Source organism: Scheffersomyces stipitis, chromosome 1, assembly GCF_000209165.1.
Source record: "Scheffersomyces stipitis CBS 6054 chromosome 1, whole genome shotgun sequence".
Classification (NCBI taxonomy): Eukaryota; Fungi; Ascomycota; class Pichiomycetes; order Serinales; family Debaryomycetaceae; genus Scheffersomyces; species Scheffersomyces stipitis.
The window spans coordinates 2434014-2453883 of record NC_009068.1 but is presented as its reverse complement, the minus strand read 5'-3'; the positions used below and the strand labels follow the sequence as shown (position 1 = coordinate 2453883).

The window sequence follows — 19870 nt, the reverse complement described above, 5'->3', positions numbered from 1 at the left end:
GTTAATCTTCTTGAATCTTGCTGATTGGTAATCTGAAAATCCGAGAATTTTGCTGTTCATCTCTTTGAACGCGATAGAAATGGTCTGTGAATTTGCCACCATTTATATGAGTCAAGAAGTTTTCATCATGTGTAATGACAATTAATTGGAAGTTTCTCTGCGCTTTTCTGTATTCGATAATATTATTAAGTGCTTCAGCTAAAGCCTCGGAATTTTCATGATCCAAATTTGTGGTTGGCTCATCAAGTGCGATGATTCCACAGTTGACCCCAAAGCACTCAGCAAGCGCCAATCTAATTAAGATACTGGCAAGAACCTTCTGCCCAGCAGAACAACGACCACGCATATCCAACTCATTGCTATTCTTGTACATAACAACTCTATAATTATATGATCTGTTACCCTTGGATTGTAGATTGACATCACTCTTGATTGCAATAGTAGATATGTCCGAACCTTTGTAAGTTTGTGACCACAATTCACCCAATATCCTATTGATATCTTCCATCTTGATGCTATGATATTTCATAATAGCATTGTCAAGAGCTTTTGAATACGTCTGAATATCATTAGAAATGAACATATTCGTTTGAAGCTTTATCCATTCGGCACGGTATATTTCATTTACATTCTTGAAATCTGTTTCAAGCTCTTTCTGCAATCCTTTAACTTGATCCTTGATCTGCTTAACTTCTCCGATCTTTCCCGCATGCTCTGAAGTTAGGTTGGTTATCTCTTGCCTTAAGCTTCTGGACCTCTCTTGATACTCTTCCTTTCGAGCCTGCGCGTTTTCAATATCCAAAGCCTCAATTTCATTATCTATCTCTTCTAATTTACGCAACTGCGCTCTGTAGTCTAAATTGGCAATATAATGATGTTTAGAATCTTTGAAATTCATCATCTGTGACTCAAGATTCTTGATTTCATCACGAACAGCCTTCATTTTGTCTTCTAGTGCCTCCATCACCTTCCTGACTCTCTCTTGCTCAGATAAATTTTCCCTGAGCTTATTGATGTCATGAGTTTCATAATCCTTGATTGCTGCAGATAGTTGAGTGATCACTCTCACAATTTCGTTGCTGTCATTTAGAGCCTTCTGCTTTGAATCTAATACATTCCTGTTCGTTTCTTTTGTATTAGCAAATTCACTCGAAAGCTTATCTCTGTTCTCATATAGTTCTGTCAACCTCTCTTTTGTATTCGAAAGAGTTGTCCCCAACAGAAGTATTTTTTCTTCAAGTTCGCTTATGCTATTCTTGATGTTGTTGATGTCGGCTAAAGATTTCTCCAAATTGCTAATTGCCAATCGAGTGTCCTTAACTTTGTTTTCAAGTCTCTGAATTTCTCGTTGAATGTCGTGTTTGGCTTCTGTATCATCCGTTACCTCCAACCTAATAGACTTGATTTGTAAAGACTTCAGTTGTTGTAATTTCTGTAACTCGGAAATGGAAAGCACAACTGAACCAAGTCCATCAATTTCTTCCAGTACTTCCTTGACTTGATTTTGCAATTCTAGAATTTCACCGTTAAGTCTCACAATTTCGCCTAATGATTTTCGCAACATAAGAACCTCATCTTTCTTATTACGCGACTCTTCTAGCAATTCTTCATGCGCATCAAGATCGAATTTCTGCTCTTCATAAGTCGCGTTCAAGTCATCTAGTCTTTTGATAATTTCAACGGAACTCTTTATAGAATCTCTATAAGATAAGACTTGAGAATTTATAGATTTCACAGATTCCAATTCTTTCTTGATCTCTTGAGCTTGGTCTTCAGTTTCCTTGATCTTTTCCTTCTTGACACTGTGCTGGAGCTCGTCAATAAATTTCTGCAATCCCCTAGAGTCAAATGTTCTCTTACACAATAAACAATGCTGTTCTTTCTCAGCAATAGATATTGCGGTAATATTGAATTGTCTTGTGACTTCCGAAGTATTGACATCTTCTAGAACATTTCTATAACTATCTTCCAAATCCTCCACTACACTTTCATACAGGTCAATTTCACTTTCATCAATAACAGCAAGAATCTCATTCTTAAGAGCAGAGATTTTCTGTATTATATCTTCTTTCGAAGTGTTTATCGACTTGACAAGAGCAATTGTCGAATCTGCTTCTCTAGAGATGATAGCAACTTTAGACTGTTGAGTTTCAAACTCCATTCTGACTTTCTCTGCAGCATCTTCAAAGGCAGCCTCACAAGACTGAGGATCCAAGTCTGTCCCAACTGCCTTCTTAAATGATGGCTTGGTAGCTGTCAAGACATCTTCAAGATATTTCGTCTTTGTCGTTAGAGATTCTTTTAACATGTTCAATCTGGTTTTGATCTCTGACTGTTTGTTACTTGTCGTTATTTTCTTTGACAATTCATCTACTTCAAATTCCAACTTGGATAACAACTCATTCTTTTCTTCAATCTTTGAATCCAAGGTTTTAACTTCATTCTTCTTCTTTTTGTCATCCAATGCTGCCAAGGTGGACTGTAGTTCTTCTTCCTTTAACTTTAGTTCACTTTCATCACTGTTAGAAATCTCGATCTTCTTTTTAAACGTCGACAATTTTTGTTTTGTTGACTGAATATCATTGTTACTATATTCCTTGAGTTGTTCTTCTCTAGTGATAGAATCTTGCAACGACTGTATCAGTTGTTGTTTGTCGGCCTCCGAATTCTTAAACAGTGTTGATGTTAACCTTAAATCTGCTTCTAGTTGTCTATTTTTGACTTCCAAGGCAGATTTGAAGCGTGCGATCTCCTTGGAATTGTAACTGGAGCTTTGAAAGCTGTCATCAGAGGCATTATCAGAGATCAAAGAAGCCATTTTGTTCATATTTTGGTTATACTCATCTTCCCTTGCTTTGAGAGTACCATCTAATCTAATCAAGTCGTTCAATTCTGTCTGTTTTTCTTTCATGCTGTCTGCATAACTTTCACAAGCAACTTGTAATTCGTTCAAGTTAGCTTCTAGTTCCTTAGCCTTGTCGTTGAAGCTATCCACCATGCTAAGTAACTCTTCGTCAGTTGCCTCATCGATATAATCTATGTTATCTTTCATTCTCCCTATTTGTTCTTCTACGCCTCTCTTTTGGATCTTTAGCGACTCATATGTACTCAAAGTTTTTTGAAATTCCTGGTTAGATGCAAAAAGATCCTCCGCTTCCTTTTCTTTCGCTTCTATTTTCAAATTTATATCTCCAATTTGTTCAGTATAACTCTCTACAGAAGCATTCATTTGTAGAACCTTGTCTTCAATTTTCTTTGCTCTCGTCTTGTCGATATTGAGGTGCTTTACACTCTGTTCAATTAGCTTTATGTCTGTACTCATGTCCTTCTTGATAGTTTTGAGGTTGTCAAGAACTTTGGTGAACTTGGAAGCTTCAAATATATCATCAAACCTCTTTTTCAACACTGAAGCTTCACTGAGGGGCCACAAACTTTCATCTTGGTGACAAAAGAGCACGTAGTCTAGGATAGCAGGAGAAGCACCCAAAAAGATCGGAGTCTGGGCATCTAGTTCCGAATTTTTTGTTGAAATACTTACTTTATTTCCTTTATCTATAGTGGCCAATTGTCCTTCCAAAGTCTTGAACGTATTGGTAAAAGCACCTCTAGTCTGTTTCCTTGTCAATTGTACAGTTCTAGTAGCTATCATAGATTTTCCATTGGCATTTCTAAAAGCTAACTTGATCTGACCAGTCACAACAGGTCTACCAGAAATACTAGGGTCGTTGACAAACGCCCCACCCTTGGAATTAGGTGGAAGATCTCCTGTGGTGACATACTTGAGACATTCTATAATTGTTGTTTTACCGCAACCGTTCTGGCCACAGATCAATGTAAGAGGAAATCCAAATTGGATGGTTTCTTCATTTTCTGGCTCAAACGACCGGATACCCTTGATCGAGAGCTTGAAGAGACTCGACATTCGCTAAGTCTCAGTATCTATGGAAAGCCCAATTGAATATTGTAAAAATTTGGAGAAGGACAATCGGTTTCAATAGTCGCGTTTGTCAATTTTTTTATTGGGGTTATTCTGAAAATTGAATCTAAAAGAATATCTATGGACAGTAAACTTTGAGGAGTACAGTATTGTCTAGTATTGGTATACCAATTAGTACGATCACCAGAACCTTTTCTTTTTTTGTTGATCTTCATGCTTTATACATCTGCTTCAGTCTTAATTCATTATTACTCTATATATCTATTTGAGGTGAGCTCCTGCCAATTCTTCAGCAAGCTTGTCAACCGAAACATCAGTGTCTTCGATCTCCAAACCGGCCAAGTCCTTTTCTAACTCTTCCAAATCTAAGTCTTCTTCTAAGGTGTCTTCTTCTTCATCTTCATCTTCTTCTTCGTCTTCTTCATCGCTGTCCAATTCTTCAAGCTCGTCCAATTCGTCCAACTCACCAAATCCTCTGTCTTCAAAGATATCGTTTATCTTGACAACAAATTCGTCTTCTTCGTCGAAGATGTTACCATTCAACTCTAACTTCTTCAAGTTGGGCAATTTCTTGTCTACAATATCAACCAACGCCTTCAACGAATCAGCTTTCAATTCATTGTAAACCAACTTCAAGAAAGTCAAGTCTTTCTTGGAAGCTCCGGTCTTGAATGCTTCAGCAATCTTGGTGAAACCTTCGTTCTTCAACAAGGAATCGTTAAGATTCAACTCTACTAAGTTTTCCCAGTTTGCAAGTGACTCGGCAATCTTGGCTGCACCTGTAGGAGTAATGGTGTTGTCTTCCAAATCAACAACTTCCAAATTCTTGATCAATGCTAAAGACTTTTCCACCAACTTAGAAATACCAGCGGGTCTAATGCCGTTTTGGTACAAACTAACAATTTTCAAATCAGCATGGTTTCTCAAGCCAACAGCCAAATAGTTGATGGAGCCGTTTTCTAATCTGTTTCTACCACAAACAAACGTCTTCAACGATGGCTTGCCAGCTGCCTTCTTGGCTCTGGCTAACTTGAACAAAGATCCACCGATTCTAGCTCCAGCAAATGGCCCCATACCGTTGTTGGACAAGATCAAATGCTCGATAGAAACTGCCTTGGCCAAGTAGTCTTCTATGGGGTCAATTGTCTGTAATCCAAAGGCATTGTCACTCAAGTTGATGTAGGTCAAGTTTGGTAACTTCAACAAACTAGGCAATAAGTATCCCAAAGATTGAGGAATCTCAGTATTCAATCTACCTGTGTATAAGTCAGAGAAGTTGACTTCTACAATGGTATCCTTATGAACCAAAATGGCTTCGCTCAAACTCTTGGATGCTTCAATACCAATAGTGTTTCCTGAAAAGTCAATCTTTTTCACATTCTTAGCTTCCTTAAGCTGAGCCAAAATAGGCTCGATGTCCGACTCGGAGTCAAACTTGTGGGCTTTTCCCGCAAGAGAGAAAGTGTTTTCTTCAGCGATACCTAAATCAACCACAGTCAGAATCATGTTATTGTATATGAAAGGAGAACTTACCTATATCAAATCAAGACTTCATGGTTAAAATTATATCGAGAAGGTTTATTTTGCATTTCACGTGCTGTATCATGTGACCGCACTCTCACCAAAAATTTTTCAACATTGAAATCGACTTTAACAATCATCTCAGAAATGAGAACTAGCTGATCGAATTCGCTTTCTTCTTCCTTTCATCACTAATATACCTAATCAAATATGTCTGGCAGATTTCCAACTCCATCTCCTAAGGAAGAGTCCGCTTTCGCCAAGTTCAAGCAGTCTCCAGCCTACACCATTGGTTTGAATGTTACCCTCTTTGGTTTGGGTGTGTTGTTCATCCAATCACCTTTGATGGAAATGTTGGTTCCGCAATTGTAAGAGTCGGTAGTATAAATTACATTGAAGGCGTTTGCCTGATTTGCTACCCTATCACTTTTGCTTGTACTATATGGTAAACTGAAGCCATATGTAAATTTGGTAGCTTCTTTCCTACCAACTACACTTAAAATGATCTTGTTAAACACACGAATGTCCGTTTATGATTCTCAATATCCTCGAGCTAGAAGCATTTCCAATTCTTTAAGGCTTGCATTTCTTTCGAATCAAATTCTTGTATTTGCATCAATTTCCAATTCATGTAAATGCTCACAATTTATTCCAATTGTGAAAAAAATATTTGAAGCTTCTCTAGTGCAATTCTTGGAAGATCGTCAACTACTAGTTTTTTTGCTGTATATATCTTTTGAGGTTTAATGTATAAAGTTTTAAAAGTTGATTCCCATTGGCAACAACAGTAACACTTTGTAGAACAAGTCTGGTTGAGAAATACACATTAGCTAGTGCTTATGGACCTCGTCAAACTGTTCTTAGAAAGATGAGCATTTGTGCATTTGAATTCCAACTATTTTAAATAGCCCAATCCAAGCTGCAGTCTTTGAAGTATTAAATTCCTGAATCACAGGTTTCGGAAACAGTATTGTGCAACTCTCTGCTGAATTGGCTCTGATCTAGTAGGAAATAAATTTACCGTTGCGCAACAAAATCTTAAGAATTTCAGATCAAGCAAGTCCGACACAATTTGCAGGCTTTGAGATTTCATACCATTGTCTTTCCTAAATCAAGAAATGCCAATGTTACAATACGAAATGTTGGGTGAAAAAATGCTTCTTTCATCTAACACTGCTTCCAGTGTCCAAGTACTATGACTTTTTTGAATTTACAATTGCTTCAGTATTGGCGTCGGTTGGATGTGTTGACTGTCAACTTCGATATCAAGATATCAATTGTGAAGATTTCATGTTGCAATCTTGACAAACTGTGGGGTCAACGAGGTCTCAAATTATTATATTGCAAAATTATAAATTCTGTATCATTGTGCAAAAAAAAAATCTTGGGTCTTTGTAAATCCAAATCCCGAACTGCGGTTGCATTAGCGAAAACGTCATAGAGAAGTAGATTCTGAAGTATTCTCCCAAGAGTTGTCCAGAGCCAATTGCAAAACAATTGAATTACGCCGGAGACCAAATGAACTTCAAAAAAATTGTATTATATTTCAATCCATTGAAGTGGACAGGTAGAACCCTACAGTTCCAACTGAGCCGCAGCTGAATCAGGTATTCATATTCAACTAGAAATTCGGGATTCCACTATGTTGCGATAATATGCAAGTTTGTAACTAGGAACTATTGCATGAATGAACCTGTTTTTGGACAATGACAAAGGCGACCCCCTCTACACACCCAACTAGGCTTCTTCGTATATTGGGACTCTAAAGGCAACAGGATATTGAAACCGTAAATCTCTTCAATTACGAATTTTTCAACACCTCGATTGGAAGTATGTCAATGGTTCCACATGAAAAGTTAGTACTGTCGTACTTACCCGAAGCCGAATAGAAGCTTCTATTCGTATATCAAAAAATCAATAAGCAGGAGTAATTAAATTATATAATATTATATCGCCAAGTGGACTCATGAAACCCAATTTCAATTTAAGTTATGCATTAACTGAAGGGTTTTTTTCTGAAGAAAAGCCATATGAATTAAATATATAAATCAATATTCCTTGATTTACTTAAAGTTATACATGAAAAATTTCGAACATATAGTAGCAAAGTTGGCTTCATAGCGAAAATTCACAAATCCAGAGAGAAAAGTAATCTGATCTTTGGTAGATTCTGCTTAAGTGCAAGGTGTATCTAACACCGACATTCATTTCCGTTCACGTAAAATAAGATAATGGGCTTCAGAAAACGAAACAGAAGAGAGACTTCAAAAGCATAGATGTCAAAAGAGTTCATGATTCACACTCCCACTCGAAGAATACAAGGTAGAAGAAATAGAACAACGAAAGCAAAAACCATTACCCCATTGGCAATCCTCCAACAACAAACACATCCATATTGCCTGATATAAAGATAGTCTCATGGAATATCCAACCCCATTGAACGACTCCGCTGATGAGATGACTCAAGACTATAGAAACTTGTGCAATATATTTGAGAATTCAGTTTCAATTAAAAGCTTTGAGTTGCGCTGCCAAGATATCATCCACAACAAGCTTATCCTCAATCGAGACTACTATAAGAGTGCAAAGAGCTTCCTAATGATTATAAAGTTGTTGAGTATGGAACCGGAAGATAGAAAGAAATTGTTGGCTTCTCTTAAGGCGACGAAGAATATAGAGCAGTACGCTGACCAACTAACGGAAGAAAACCGAATTGCACTTGAAAAGGACTTGAAATCGATAATCGAGTTGTGCAATTTCAGGAATTTCTATCTAAACACAGCCTTCTTAATGGAAATGAGTGGGTATGTTCACAGCAAGCGGTTCATGTACAATTGTCACAAGGTCAGAGTATTGCACGCGAGACAAGAAAGAGCATGGCAGAACAGAGTTCATATGCTAACAGAAGAAAGCAACCAATACCACTACGGAGATAGTGACTACGAAGGGTAGGTCCAGGCAGCTACAGCCAGACGAACCGAAGCATGGACGTGAGATGGCATAATTCAAAATCGGGCAATTGAAATGTTCGCAACCATTTGCACCCATTTGCAGCCTGATATTTTAGCAGGGTGAGTTAGGGTTAAGTGCTGTGATTTCCGAAGGAGTCTGCAAACGAGTCGACTGAACGTGCTGGCTGAATGTGTCGACTGACGGAAGTAGCGTCATTGTTGGCACCTTCACGCCACGACTGGCACGGAGCAGTTGGCTTCGGTCAAGAACAGAGAAAGCATATGCGGTTCGGTATCGTGCCATGAAAATTGGATATGACCATGCGACAGTCGTACAACGGCTGTTCCAATTTACTTAGAAGGTGTAGAAGCACAATCGTGCCATCAGTTGTCAGATAGAATTAGGGTGCAAATAAAACGAAGCAACTTTGCGACAAGACCGTAGTGGTGTGAAAGGTAGTACCCCGCCCATGTGAATATTATTGGCTCCGTTATGGAGGGGAAGTACTGTATGGGCGTAGTCTGGTTTGGTAAGGAGATGGAAGCTGAAACATATGAAGGTTTTTTCTCATATTTTTTTACCCCACAAAAAGAGAAGTTGTGCGAGAATCTGCTCCTGACGTCGCCAGCACAGACAAGTGAAAATTTCACAGACCTACGGCTGGATTGGGACTGGTACCTAGAAGGAGCATCGGCTGCTCGGTGACAGTGTGCGCGAGTACGGTCTCGGAGTTGGAAAATCAAAAGTGTATTTCTACGTCCGACAAGTGTCTGGGCTCAGGACCAGTTCGTTGCCGTGGGTCTGGGCCGACAGTGCGATAGCAAATATTTTGGTGTTTCCGCGTCCGAGGATAAGATGGAGTAGGTAGTCTACGGAGATTGCGAAACGAGAGTGAGCTGATCTGGTTTGGAGCAGTTGAAGGCTTCGGGCCACCGAGTGAAAAAATCACTGGAAAGCGAAAAGGTAGCTGTTGTAGGAAAAGACGGCCCAAGCAAATAAGGGCACTCATCCAAAATCAGACAACTACAATCTGACAAAGGTGACTGAAAACGGACAAAAGAAAAAAAATTCAGAGTGAAACAGGTGAAGGAGTTCAAGCCTAAATCGGGGTGTGCCAAATTAGAGACGAGGTGTAGAATCTGAGAACTCGGTGAAGTGTGAAGAAGAGGTTTCGCTACCCAGATATCGGAAATACCTGAGTCGCTACAATTGCGACAACTTCTACCGAAAACCGCAGCCGGTATCCCTGGGGCATTTGCTGGTGCAAGCGCTGGCAGCAAGGCAAAAAGCAACGGAGTAATTGAGATTTCCCCATACTTTCTCCCCAAAATGAGCTTATGCTGACATTCTAGCTGGAGGTGACACGGCCCTCGGATATGTTGGTAGAGCATGATGGCTAAAGGGCCTGCACACGCGGGCACAGCTTGATCCTCGGTATTATTCTGTGCCAGATTTCCCCAAAGCACATGTAAAATGAGACTTCTGGCTTTCTGGCATTTTGTGGAGTACCTAGAAACCGCAGACACCGGAAAATGGAGACGGAGCATTTTCCAATATATATATGGGAGCGATTTCTGGCCTTATTGCTCTTCGTCCTTTTTATTTGTTCTGTTGTTTTCTTTCAACTTGCATTTTTCGTTTCCTCTACTGAACCGAAACTTGTTTTGAAGCGACTATTATACTCTTACGTTGGTTTGGTTTATTTGATATAAAGCTAGCCTCTTTTCTCGCACCCTATTATCGTTGATTGATTCATACAGATAGTATCATGTCCAGTTACAAAACCGCTAATGTCGTGAGCTCGGCAGCTCCACCTGACCCCAAGTCTCTTTTGCAGACCGAAAGAGCTGCTACCAAGTTCGACACCGACAAGTTGCACTGGTTCTTGGAAGGTAACCAGGAAAGATCCGAGCTCTTCAAGCTGTTGACCCAGCAGATGGAAAGAGACCCCATCTTGGCTGCTGACCTCAAGTACTACGACTTGACCAAAGAGCAACAGAGAGAGTTGACTGCCGTAAAGATCGACCGTATTGGTAGATACCTTGAGAATGACACCATCCCTGAGTTCCAGAGAAGATTGTCTATCCTTGGTCTTTTCGACCCCCAAGTAGCCACCAGAGTCGGTGTCAACTTGGGTTTGTTCCTTTCTTGTATCAGAGGTTCCGGTACCGTCGAGCAATTGAAGTACTGGGCCTTGCAAAAGGAAACTGCCACCATCAAGGGAATTTACGGTTGTTTTGGTATGACCGAGTTGGCCCACGGTTCCAACGTTATGGGTTTGGAAACTACTGCTACTTTCGACGAAGACAATGATGAGTTCATCATCAACACCCCTCACATCGGTGCTACCAAGTGGTGGATCGGAGGTGCTGCCCATTCGGCTACCCATTGTACTGTCTACGCCAGATTGATTGTGAAGGGTGAAGACTACGGTGTTAAGACCTTCGTCGTGCCATTGAGAGACTCCCAGCACAACTTGTATCCTGGTGTCACTGTCGGTGATATCGGTGCCAAGATGGGTAGAGATGGTATCGACAACGGTTGGATTCAGTTCTCCTCTGTCAGAATCCCAAGATTCTTCATGTTGCAGAAGTTCTGTAAGGTTTCCAGAGACGGTGAAGTGATCTTACCTCCTTTGGAACAATTGTCGTACTCGGCTTTGTTGGGTGGTAGAGTTGTCATGGTTGCTGACTCGTTCAGAATGATCTCGAGAATGATCACCATCGCCATCAGATACGCTATTGGAAGAAGACAGTTCAAGTCTGCTGAGGCTGAGGCTGAAGCTGAAGATGAAGACGACGTGAAGGAAACACAGTTGTTGGACTACCCATTGCACCAGAAGAGATTGTTGCCATACATCGCTTTGGCCTATGTTGTTTCTGCCGGTGCCTACAAGATAGAAAGAAGCATCGAGAGTACTGTCAACGACTTGGAAGACGCTGTTGACGACGACGATGAAGCAGGTATCTTGAAGTCTATCGATGCTATGAAGTCGTTGTTCATCGACTCTGGTGCCTTGAAGTCTACTTGTACCTGGTTGGCTGCTGAAGTCATTGACAATGCTAGACAATCCTGTGGTGGTCACGGTTACTCTTCCTACAGTGGTTTCGGTAAAGCCTACAATGACTGGGTTGTCCAATGTACTTGGGAAGGTGACAACAACGTTCTTGGTATCAACATCGGTAAGCCTATTGTCAAGCACACCATTGCTGTTATCGACGACGGCAAGATTGTCAAGGGTTCTTCTGCTTTCTTGACCAACACCAAGGAATATGTTGAAGCTAATGGCAAGAAGCCAATCTTGAGCTCTGCTGCTGACCTCAAGGATTTGAAGACTGCCTTGAAGAGTCTTGAAGTTGCCATCATCAGATTGTCCTACAACACCTCCAAGACCGTCAGAAAGCACAACTTCGACTACGCCGGTGCTGAGTTGGTCAACATCTCCAAGTTGAAGGCTCATCACTACTTGTTGGATGAATTCCTCAGAAGAATCGATGAGTTCGAACAAACTGAATTGAAGCCATACTTGATTCTTTTGGGTCAATTGTACTTCTCGGGTATTGTCGTTGAGAGATTCGCTGGTATCTTGTTGACTGTCAATGTCATCACTACCGAACTTGTTGGCGAATTGGCTTCTAGTGTCATTCCAGATTTATGCAGAGAAGTCAGACCACATGCCGTTGGCTTCACCGATGGTTTCCAGTTGTCAGACATGTTGGTCAACTCTGCTCTCGGCAGATACGACGGTAACATCTACGAGAACTACTTCACTGCTGTCAAGGAACTCAACCCACCAAGAAACCACAAGGCACCTTACTCTGCTGCTTTGGAAGGCATGTTGAACAGACCTTCCTTGGAAGAAAGAGAAAGATTTGAGAAGACCTTGGAAACTGGTGAACTTTTGTCCAGGTAAGCTGCTACGTTCTTGTCAAAGTGAGCTGTAGGCTCAGTTGACCCTTCTGTTATTTAAGTTCTGAAAAATTAGGTTTTTATGAATGCTATATTTATTGCAATGAAACGAATCAATTATAATCTTTGTAGAGGAATGCAACCGACGTGCATCTTGTGAAGCTCGGCTTCTGTTGTCTTAATATTCAAATTGTGCATTGATCGAATGTTCGCACCACGACGAAAGATAATAATCAGAAACAGCTTTGTTGGAATTTTTCAATTTTTGAATAAGAAAGTTCTATTTGCACGATGATGTAGCCAGAGATCCATGGATCGTACTTTGTTAGAACAGTTTATATTCAAGATTTCTTGGTGATTGGATAAATGAGCCATCGAGAGCTCTTCTGGAGAATCTGTTTTAATAGAACGATGCGTTATGCACAAGTGTTTCAGGAGCACGTGACCTAAGACATACATAGCCTAGATAATTCATGTATATTACGCCAATTCAGATGTGGTTACCAAAACGACCGATCGACTTAAGCCTTCGGTACATTTGGGAGTGATTTGTGTTACAAAATATTTTGATATGCTTATAAAAGCGTTCATTTTTGTTAACTAAGTCTATATTCTATTCTGTGTCTATGGTGGATCGGTGCTTGTCTGCTTTGCAATTGCAAATTTTGTATTTGTTAGCTTTGATAGTCCGATGAGCTGCTGTGGGCTGTGCAGCTATAGATTCTTTTGTAGTTTGTTCATTGTATGGCTTGTCTGTTCATGGGCTAGAGTTTAGGTAAATCCAACGTAGACAATCCCTTCCCAGATGTTTTGAAGCTGGTGACATTCTTTTGAAGCAAGTTCAAATATTGATCTCTAACTTTCTGGAATTCTAGTTCTACATTATGAGACCGGATCCAATCACCCCCTGCTCTGACGATAAGATAACGGTCTGTCCATTCCTTGTCGTCTATTTCAGTTAGATTCTCCCTTTTGACCTGAGAGTCAATTGACACCTGCTGTTCTACCCGTTGCAAGAAATATCTTCTCGTCTCATTAAAGAGGAATAGGGCCAATTTGGCATTGTATTTAAACGTAGGGGTATTGTTCTTAATCCAATAGTTGGACGATGTTTCTTGCAAGGCTCTATAAAGCGCCCAAACATCAGAGAATCCAAACGAAGCCCCAGAACCGTAGATACCAGACGTTGGATGACCAGCATCTCCGATAAAGACAATTTTATCTTCTATGACCAAATTGCTGAGCCAAGGAGCCTGTTCCAAAGGATAAGCCCTGATTTCTGGAATCGACTTGATGACATCGTTGATGTAGGGGTCCCACTCTGCGAAATGCTCTACAAGGCGATGTTTGCCCCAGTTCCCAGTAGACTTGTCCCAGCTCAATTGAGAAGCCGTAGACTCTGGTTCACTTAGAATAGCCACGATTCCATACTGGTCTAGTCCAAGCCTGGAAAGGAAAATTACCGTTCCATCTTTGACCCACACTGAAGTGTCTTCCTTGACTTCGAGGTGCGATACCAATGATGCTGGAAACACACTTCTGTAGGCCACCAAGCCTTTGTATTTGATCTTGCCATCTGGATAAAACTGACGTCTGATTCTCGAATAGATCCCATCAGCAACAACTACCAAATCGTGCTTCCTGCTGGAAGTGCCATCAGTGAAGTTGATAATGGTACCGTCAGATTGCAAACTTAGATTCTTGACGTCATGGCTATAATGAATGACATCTGGTGGAACATAGCTGAGAAGAAGATCATGCAAAGGGATTCTATGAGTTCTGGCTTCTACAAAAGGTCTAGGACGGTTGAAGGTCGGTTGGCGGAAGATGACTTCACCTGTTTTCCAGTGTCGAGTGAGATACTCGTTGTTGGTGTCCCCCTTGAAAGCAATGCGATTGAGGCTGTTTATGTCTACAAAGTTAGAGAGTACATCGAACGTAGCATTGGTAAGCGAAATCCAGGCTCCCACTTCTTTAGGGGCATCCGTTTTCTCATAGGAAGTGATTTTCACATTGGGCAAATGCGATAAGGCAATAGTTGCGAAAGTTCCAGCTAGACCAGAGCCGATAACAGCAATATCGAAAGGCTCTTCTCCAGCAGTCATAGCTATACTGACATATAATTGAATATATGATGAGCAGAGCACAAAGACTATTCAGCTTAATTACATATATTTTCGTTTGGCTCAGTCTCGTAGATCTGACTTCCATTTATATAGGCCCATTTTAGAGCCACACCCACAATTTCGCAACCTTTATCTACAGTTAGTGAAGCATAAATATTTGTTAATTTTAACTAAGCAGAAAAGCTACAACTGCCACTGGAAACGACGTACAGATACGGTAGAGCACAATGAGAGGTACTAGCGGGACAATATCTTGGCAGCTTCGGCAGACTTCTCAAATCTTTCTCTTTCTTCCTGAGAAGGTCTGTTCAACATTCCCGTCAAAGCAGAATTGTATGGAGCCTTATCGTTTCTTGGAGGATGGGCAGACTTAACAACACCAAAGTAGTTTTCGTAGATATTACCGTCGTACTTACCAATAGCCGAGTTCAAGAAGTTGTCTGGTTGTTGGAACGAATCAGTCAAACCAACGACATATGGTCTGACGGCACCACAGAGGGTACCAAAGTACTCGGAAGTAGCATAGTATACCAAGTCGGAGCTGATAACGCCAAATCTGATGAAATCAGCTGCAAAAGGAATGAGTATCACAGACACGTAGTACAATTGCAAGAGGTTGGCCAAGTGAGGGTACAAGTCCGAGGCTGGACTCAATGACTTTACTCTTTCTTCAAACGTCTCGAGCAAGTAATAGTGGGCTCTCAACTTTGACAACTCGACTCTCAGGGCGCCGACCAAATCCCAGTTGTTTTTGTTCTTGGCCAAGACATCAGACAATGAAGCAGCATACTTGACAATGACAGCTTGTAGAGCAACTCTGAACTTGGAAGAGTCCTTCAAGTCAGCTTCAGTTGCGAGAATGTTCTTTGTGTCCAACAATTGTTTAGCGTTATTGAGGAAATCCAACGTAGATGACTTGATGGTCTTGCCCTTGAGAATCTGCTGGACGTTCTTCACGATAGTCTTACCAGCAGACATACCAAGAACGTTGTTGTCACCTTCCCAAGTACATTGGACAGCCCAGTCGTTGTAGGTCTTGCCAAAACCGTTGTAGGAGGAGTAGCCATGACCACCACAGGCTTGTCTTGACTCGTCAATCAAGGAGGACGTTAACCACGTGCAAGTGGACTTCAAAGAACCAGAATCAACAAACAACGACTTGGTGCTGTTGAGTGACTGGTTGATGCCGTTCTTGTCGTTGTTAAGGATGGCCCTATCCATTTGTTCCAAGATCTGTTCGTGCTGCTTTTCCAATCTGTCGGTACCAACTGCCATGGCGTAGACCAAGGCAAGGTAAGGCAACAATCTCTTCTGCACATTGGCATAGTCCAAAACGGTAGTTTCAACTTTGGCGCCTTCTTGCTTGAACTGTTTTCTGCCTGCAGCGTATCTGAGCACAATTGTCATGAATCTAGCACCCTGTCTGTAGGAGTCCACAGCCATGTCGACTCTGCCTCCCAATAACGAGATGTATGACAATTGCTCCAAAGGAGGCAAGGTCACATTACCGTGGCGGTCAACTTTGCACCATTTCTGCAACATGAAGAATCTAGGGATTCTGACGTCCGAAAACTGGATCCAGCCGTTGTCCACACCCTGTCTTCCCATCTTAGAGCCAATATCACCGATAGCAACACCAGGACACAAGTTGTGCTGGGAGTCTCTCAATGGAACAATGAAGCATTTTACACCGTAGTCCTTACCCTTGACGATCAATCTGGCATAAACAGAACTGTGAGTAGCTGAATGGGCAGCACCTCCGATCCACCACTTGGTAGCACTGATGTTAGGAGTGTCGATGACAAACTCGTCTGTTTCTTCATCAAAAGTAGCAGTAGTTTCACATCCAGCAACATTGGATCCGTGGCCCAATTCAGTCATCCCGAAACAGCCATACATCTGCTTGATGATAGCGGATTCTCTGTGCTTGGCCCAGAACTCATACTGGGCAGCGGTACCGTTCCCTCTGATACAGTTGAGGAACAATCCCAAGTTGACAGCAATTCTGATTCCCATGGATGGATCATAGACGGTCATCAAGTTCAATCTTCTTCTGAATTTTTTTGGCGAATCAATCTCAATGAACTTGGTCATCTGGTTAATTCTCTGGGCTACCAACTCACGGTCCTGGTCTTTCGTGTTGTCGTAGTGCTCAAAGGACGACTGCAAGATAGTGTCTCTTTCCAACGACTTGTACAACTTGAGGATCTCAAGCGACTTTTCAGGCGAACCTTCGAGGAATTGGTGCATCTTGACGGTGTCCCAGTTGGTGCGGTTTCTTTCCTCCTCTATCGACTTGGCTGGTGTAGGACGGGGTTCGGAATCAATGGTATTCGTAACGATCAGAGGCTTCTTGGGATCGATCTTGATCTGGGGCGTAGAGTTAGCTTGGAGCTCTTTGGGCAACAGGATCATGGCCATTTTTGCTGGGGATTTTAAGGGTGGTTTGTGCTAATTGACAAGACTCAGAGTCCACTGTGAAATTTTTCAGAGACTGAAAATCTGAAAATTATGAAAGATTTCAAGTACTGATTACTCGACTATAGCGATGTCTTCAAAAATGGACAACTTGGCTATATATATGTGGTCTCGCTTATCTGTCAGGGAGAGTTAAGAAACACACTTAAGTGGGGCACATAGAGTTCCTCTTGTGTTGTCCATGCCCTGTCAGTTCATCCGCGAATTGTGGGGTAGAAGGGAAGATTTCTGGTGTTTTGTGCCGATGGATGCAGGTCGGGAACTAAATGGTGGAGAATACCAGTTGAATAACCATGGAAGGACATTAGTCTGGAGCAAATGTCCGGTGCTGCAATCTTGTTGGAAACTTGACAGTGGAACGATTTAGAAGTGTTTAACCAATATCTGGCTACAACCGGTAATCTAGGTCAACTGAAAACTGGGGTAAAGTGATTCAATTGGACATCTATTTAAGATTTCCACACCATTTGTTTCATCTATATCCGGTTTCAAATCGTTATATCCTTCCGCCCAATCTCCAAGCTGTCACTGAGGGTGTACTCGAAGGCAGTGTCTAAATCGGAAATAGTCAAAATCTGACGATTTGAAACTTTTCACTGTTTTGTTTTCCTGACTCGGACCCACTCGGACATTCACACTGTGATTTTTCAATCAACTAGCGAATTTCCGAAAGACATATATCGGTGAAAAATTTGCCGACACCTCACTAGATAAATGAAGTTTGTATATCTGTCGGTGCTACCCACTCCTACTTGTTCTATGTTTAGTTCTTATACTACTAGATCTATTTGAATGTATTGAGCGGCGCTACCATGTCGGAACACGATTTTGGTGGTGGAAGCAAGATAGCGAAGTGGTTCCTAGCAAAGATGTTGGAATAGGGTTCTTAGTGGTATTTGAGTGTCCCGTGTTTTTCGAAATGTTCATTGTGTAGCTGCTGGCTTTCTCGAAAAATCAAAATACTTCAAAATGCAAGCTGGACTCCTCCTGCTAGACGAAAATCCCAGAAATTAGAAATAGTGTGGAATTTTTCACGGCTCAGCAAATAGCTCAGGCCCGTATCACCACATTTGTGTCAAGGTCAATTTCTGGGACCAGGCCAATTTTGTGCTAATATCCAGGTCCATATCACCACGGTGTAGCAACTCCTATTTGTTGGCGTAAATTGGACTCCTATATCTTTGGAGCCTTAGCAAAACTTGGGGTAATTCTCCTATACAGTGGAAGCACCTGTAGTCGCAGAAGTGGTCGGAAGTGGTGGGGATGGGCAGAGATGAGCAATTACGGGTGTATCACGTGAATATGTCCAAGTTCTTAGGGCCCATCTTCAGCTGATCATGGTCCACAGAATACGATAGCCGTTGGCGAGATCTTGTGCTTCTAGCGAGAATTGCAGCCACTAGATGTTACCATATGAGTATGACAAAGGGTTTACGCAGGATTGCAACAATAAAAGTAGTGCCTCCTTGGATCTTGGCTCGAGTATGTGATGGGATTTGATCACGCAGAGCGTCTCTGTTCCGGAAAATCCAGAAGTGAGCACGAGTTCCGGAGGATTGGGTAGCTGGAGATTGTGGGCTGGGAGACAACGGAATAGAGATTGAAGTCGCAGACGGAATGTTGGCCCACTCTGTAGGGACACAGGGCTAGCAGCAGCTGAGAGAATTCCGCGAGCAGCGACCAGTCCACTATTGGTGCTACTGGGTTCGTGATTTCTCGCACAGTTGAATGTGCAACAGAGAACCGGGGGTGAGATCTCCGGGTGTACCGCAGATATTTGACGGGAGACTGCTATGCTTGGCTGGATGGAAGAATTGACCATGTCGGGAGGGACGCATCTGCCATGACAGGTATGGAGAGCACATAGCCGGCTTCCCATTGATCGTAGCCCGCTGTCGTCGGCCGAGTCATTTTCTGCCCTCGAGCGATCATTTATTCGCAATCTCGGAGGTCGGAAATGAATCACTTTTCGGAGAAAACCCCTTAATACAAAAAAAAGCGCCAGACAAACGGGAAAAACGAGGAATTATAAATACACCGCAACCTCCGGTTTTTGAATTTCTTTCTTGTCAGTTTTGCTAGACCATTCTCAATACTTTTATTCCTTGCCATTGCCGTCGTTTGTTATTTGTGCCGTCTTATAGCAGATAATTGCATCAAGATAGATTGATACCGCTTGCTCGAACCTCAATCTTTTCCGTACTAGTAGCATACAAAAGTATTACTGGTATCTTACAAATAGTATCTACAATTGGATCTACAATTATTAACTCAACTATCTAAATTACTATCAATAATTCAAGATGGATGCTGACAAAATCATCTCCGTCATCATAGCCCTCTTGTTGCCTCCTTTGGCTGTGTTCATGAAGGTCGGTGCCACCAAACAGTTGTGGATTAACATTGTGTTATGTATCTTCATCTGGTTCCCAGGTATTTTGCATGCCTTGTGGGTCGTCTTGACCGACCAGACTTAGACGAGGTAGAAAAGAAGAAAAGAGGAGCGTCCTCGTTTTGCCCATTCTTAATTGTTTATGTTTTGTTATTCTTGTTAGTTGGAAACGGAGCTCTGTCTCCGTCTGTTATTACTACTTTATCTTCTGGCTGGCTCAGCACTGTTGGGCCTCTATACTAATACTAATACACGTCTTGCTTTACGTTTGGCCATTGGCTGCCTCCGTACCACTGTGTCCCCGTCGTCTCCACCTCTTCGGAACGGAAGAAATGGCTGGTTATATAGGAATCTCCAGTTTCGTAAACGTAGACTGCCTAAACCGGCAGGTGGCCGTTAGTCCCCGCTGTATACGTATGTTTGACATTGTTGTACTGCACATAGATATTAATTCATTTTAGACAATTCTGCACCGTGCTGCTGGTGCGTCAGCCAATGAGAATGCCGTATTTGCATCACAATGTTATCTCTATCAATTGGATTCTGCATTACCTG

The 19870-nt window shown here is 41.8% G+C and overlaps 5 protein-coding genes across 5 annotated transcripts; 1 reads left to right on the top strand and 4 right to left on the bottom strand. All coding sequences in view use genetic code 12, as the record gives it.

Annotated features, from left to right (window-relative positions):
• Nucleotide 1: 1 nt before the first annotated feature.
• On the bottom strand, nucleotides 2-3922 carry RAD50 (DNA repair protein; the record flags this gene model as incomplete). Its single annotated transcript, XM_001386765.1, has 1 exon — nucleotides 2-3922. The coding sequence occupies one exon, from the start codon at nucleotides 3920-3922 to the stop codon at nucleotides 2-4; it is 3921 nt and encodes a 1306-aa protein (XP_001386802.2).
• Nucleotides 3923-4169: 247 nt separating this feature from the next.
• PICST_81269 (predicted protein) lies at nucleotides 4170-5443 on the bottom strand (the record flags this gene model as incomplete). Its single annotated transcript, XM_001386764.1, has 1 exon — nucleotides 4170-5443. One exon carries the CDS (start codon nucleotides 5441-5443, stop codon nucleotides 4199-4201), a length of 1245 nt encoding a protein of 414 aa, XP_001386801.2. The 3' UTR covers nucleotides 4170-4198.
• A 4616-nt stretch (nucleotides 5444-10059) lies between these two features.
• POX1 (Acyl-coenzyme A oxidase 4 (Acyl-CoA oxidase 4) (AOX 4)) lies at nucleotides 10060-12394 on the top strand. The gene has a single exon (XM_001387005.1). It carries the CDS (start codon nucleotides 10179-10181, stop codon nucleotides 12321-12323), a length of 2145 nt encoding a protein of 714 aa, XP_001387042.2. The 5' UTR covers nucleotides 10060-10178; the 3' UTR covers nucleotides 12324-12394.
• A 689-nt stretch (nucleotides 12395-13083) lies between these two features.
• On the bottom strand, nucleotides 13084-14424 carry NHG4 (Salicylate hydroxylase (Salicylate 1-monooxygenase); the record flags this gene model as incomplete). Its single annotated transcript, XM_001386763.1, has 1 exon — nucleotides 13084-14424. The coding sequence occupies one exon, from the start codon at nucleotides 14422-14424 to the stop codon at nucleotides 13084-13086; it is 1341 nt and encodes a 446-aa protein (XP_001386800.1).
• A 258-nt stretch (nucleotides 14425-14682) lies between these two features.
• ACOX2 (Acyl-coenzyme A oxidase (Acyl-CoA oxidase)) lies at nucleotides 14683-16860 on the bottom strand (the record flags this gene model as incomplete). The annotated part of the gene is made up of 1 exon (XM_001386762.1): nucleotides 14683-16860. One exon carries the CDS (start codon nucleotides 16858-16860, stop codon nucleotides 14683-14685), a length of 2178 nt encoding a protein of 725 aa, XP_001386799.2.
• Nucleotides 16861-19870: the final 3010 nt, after the last annotated feature.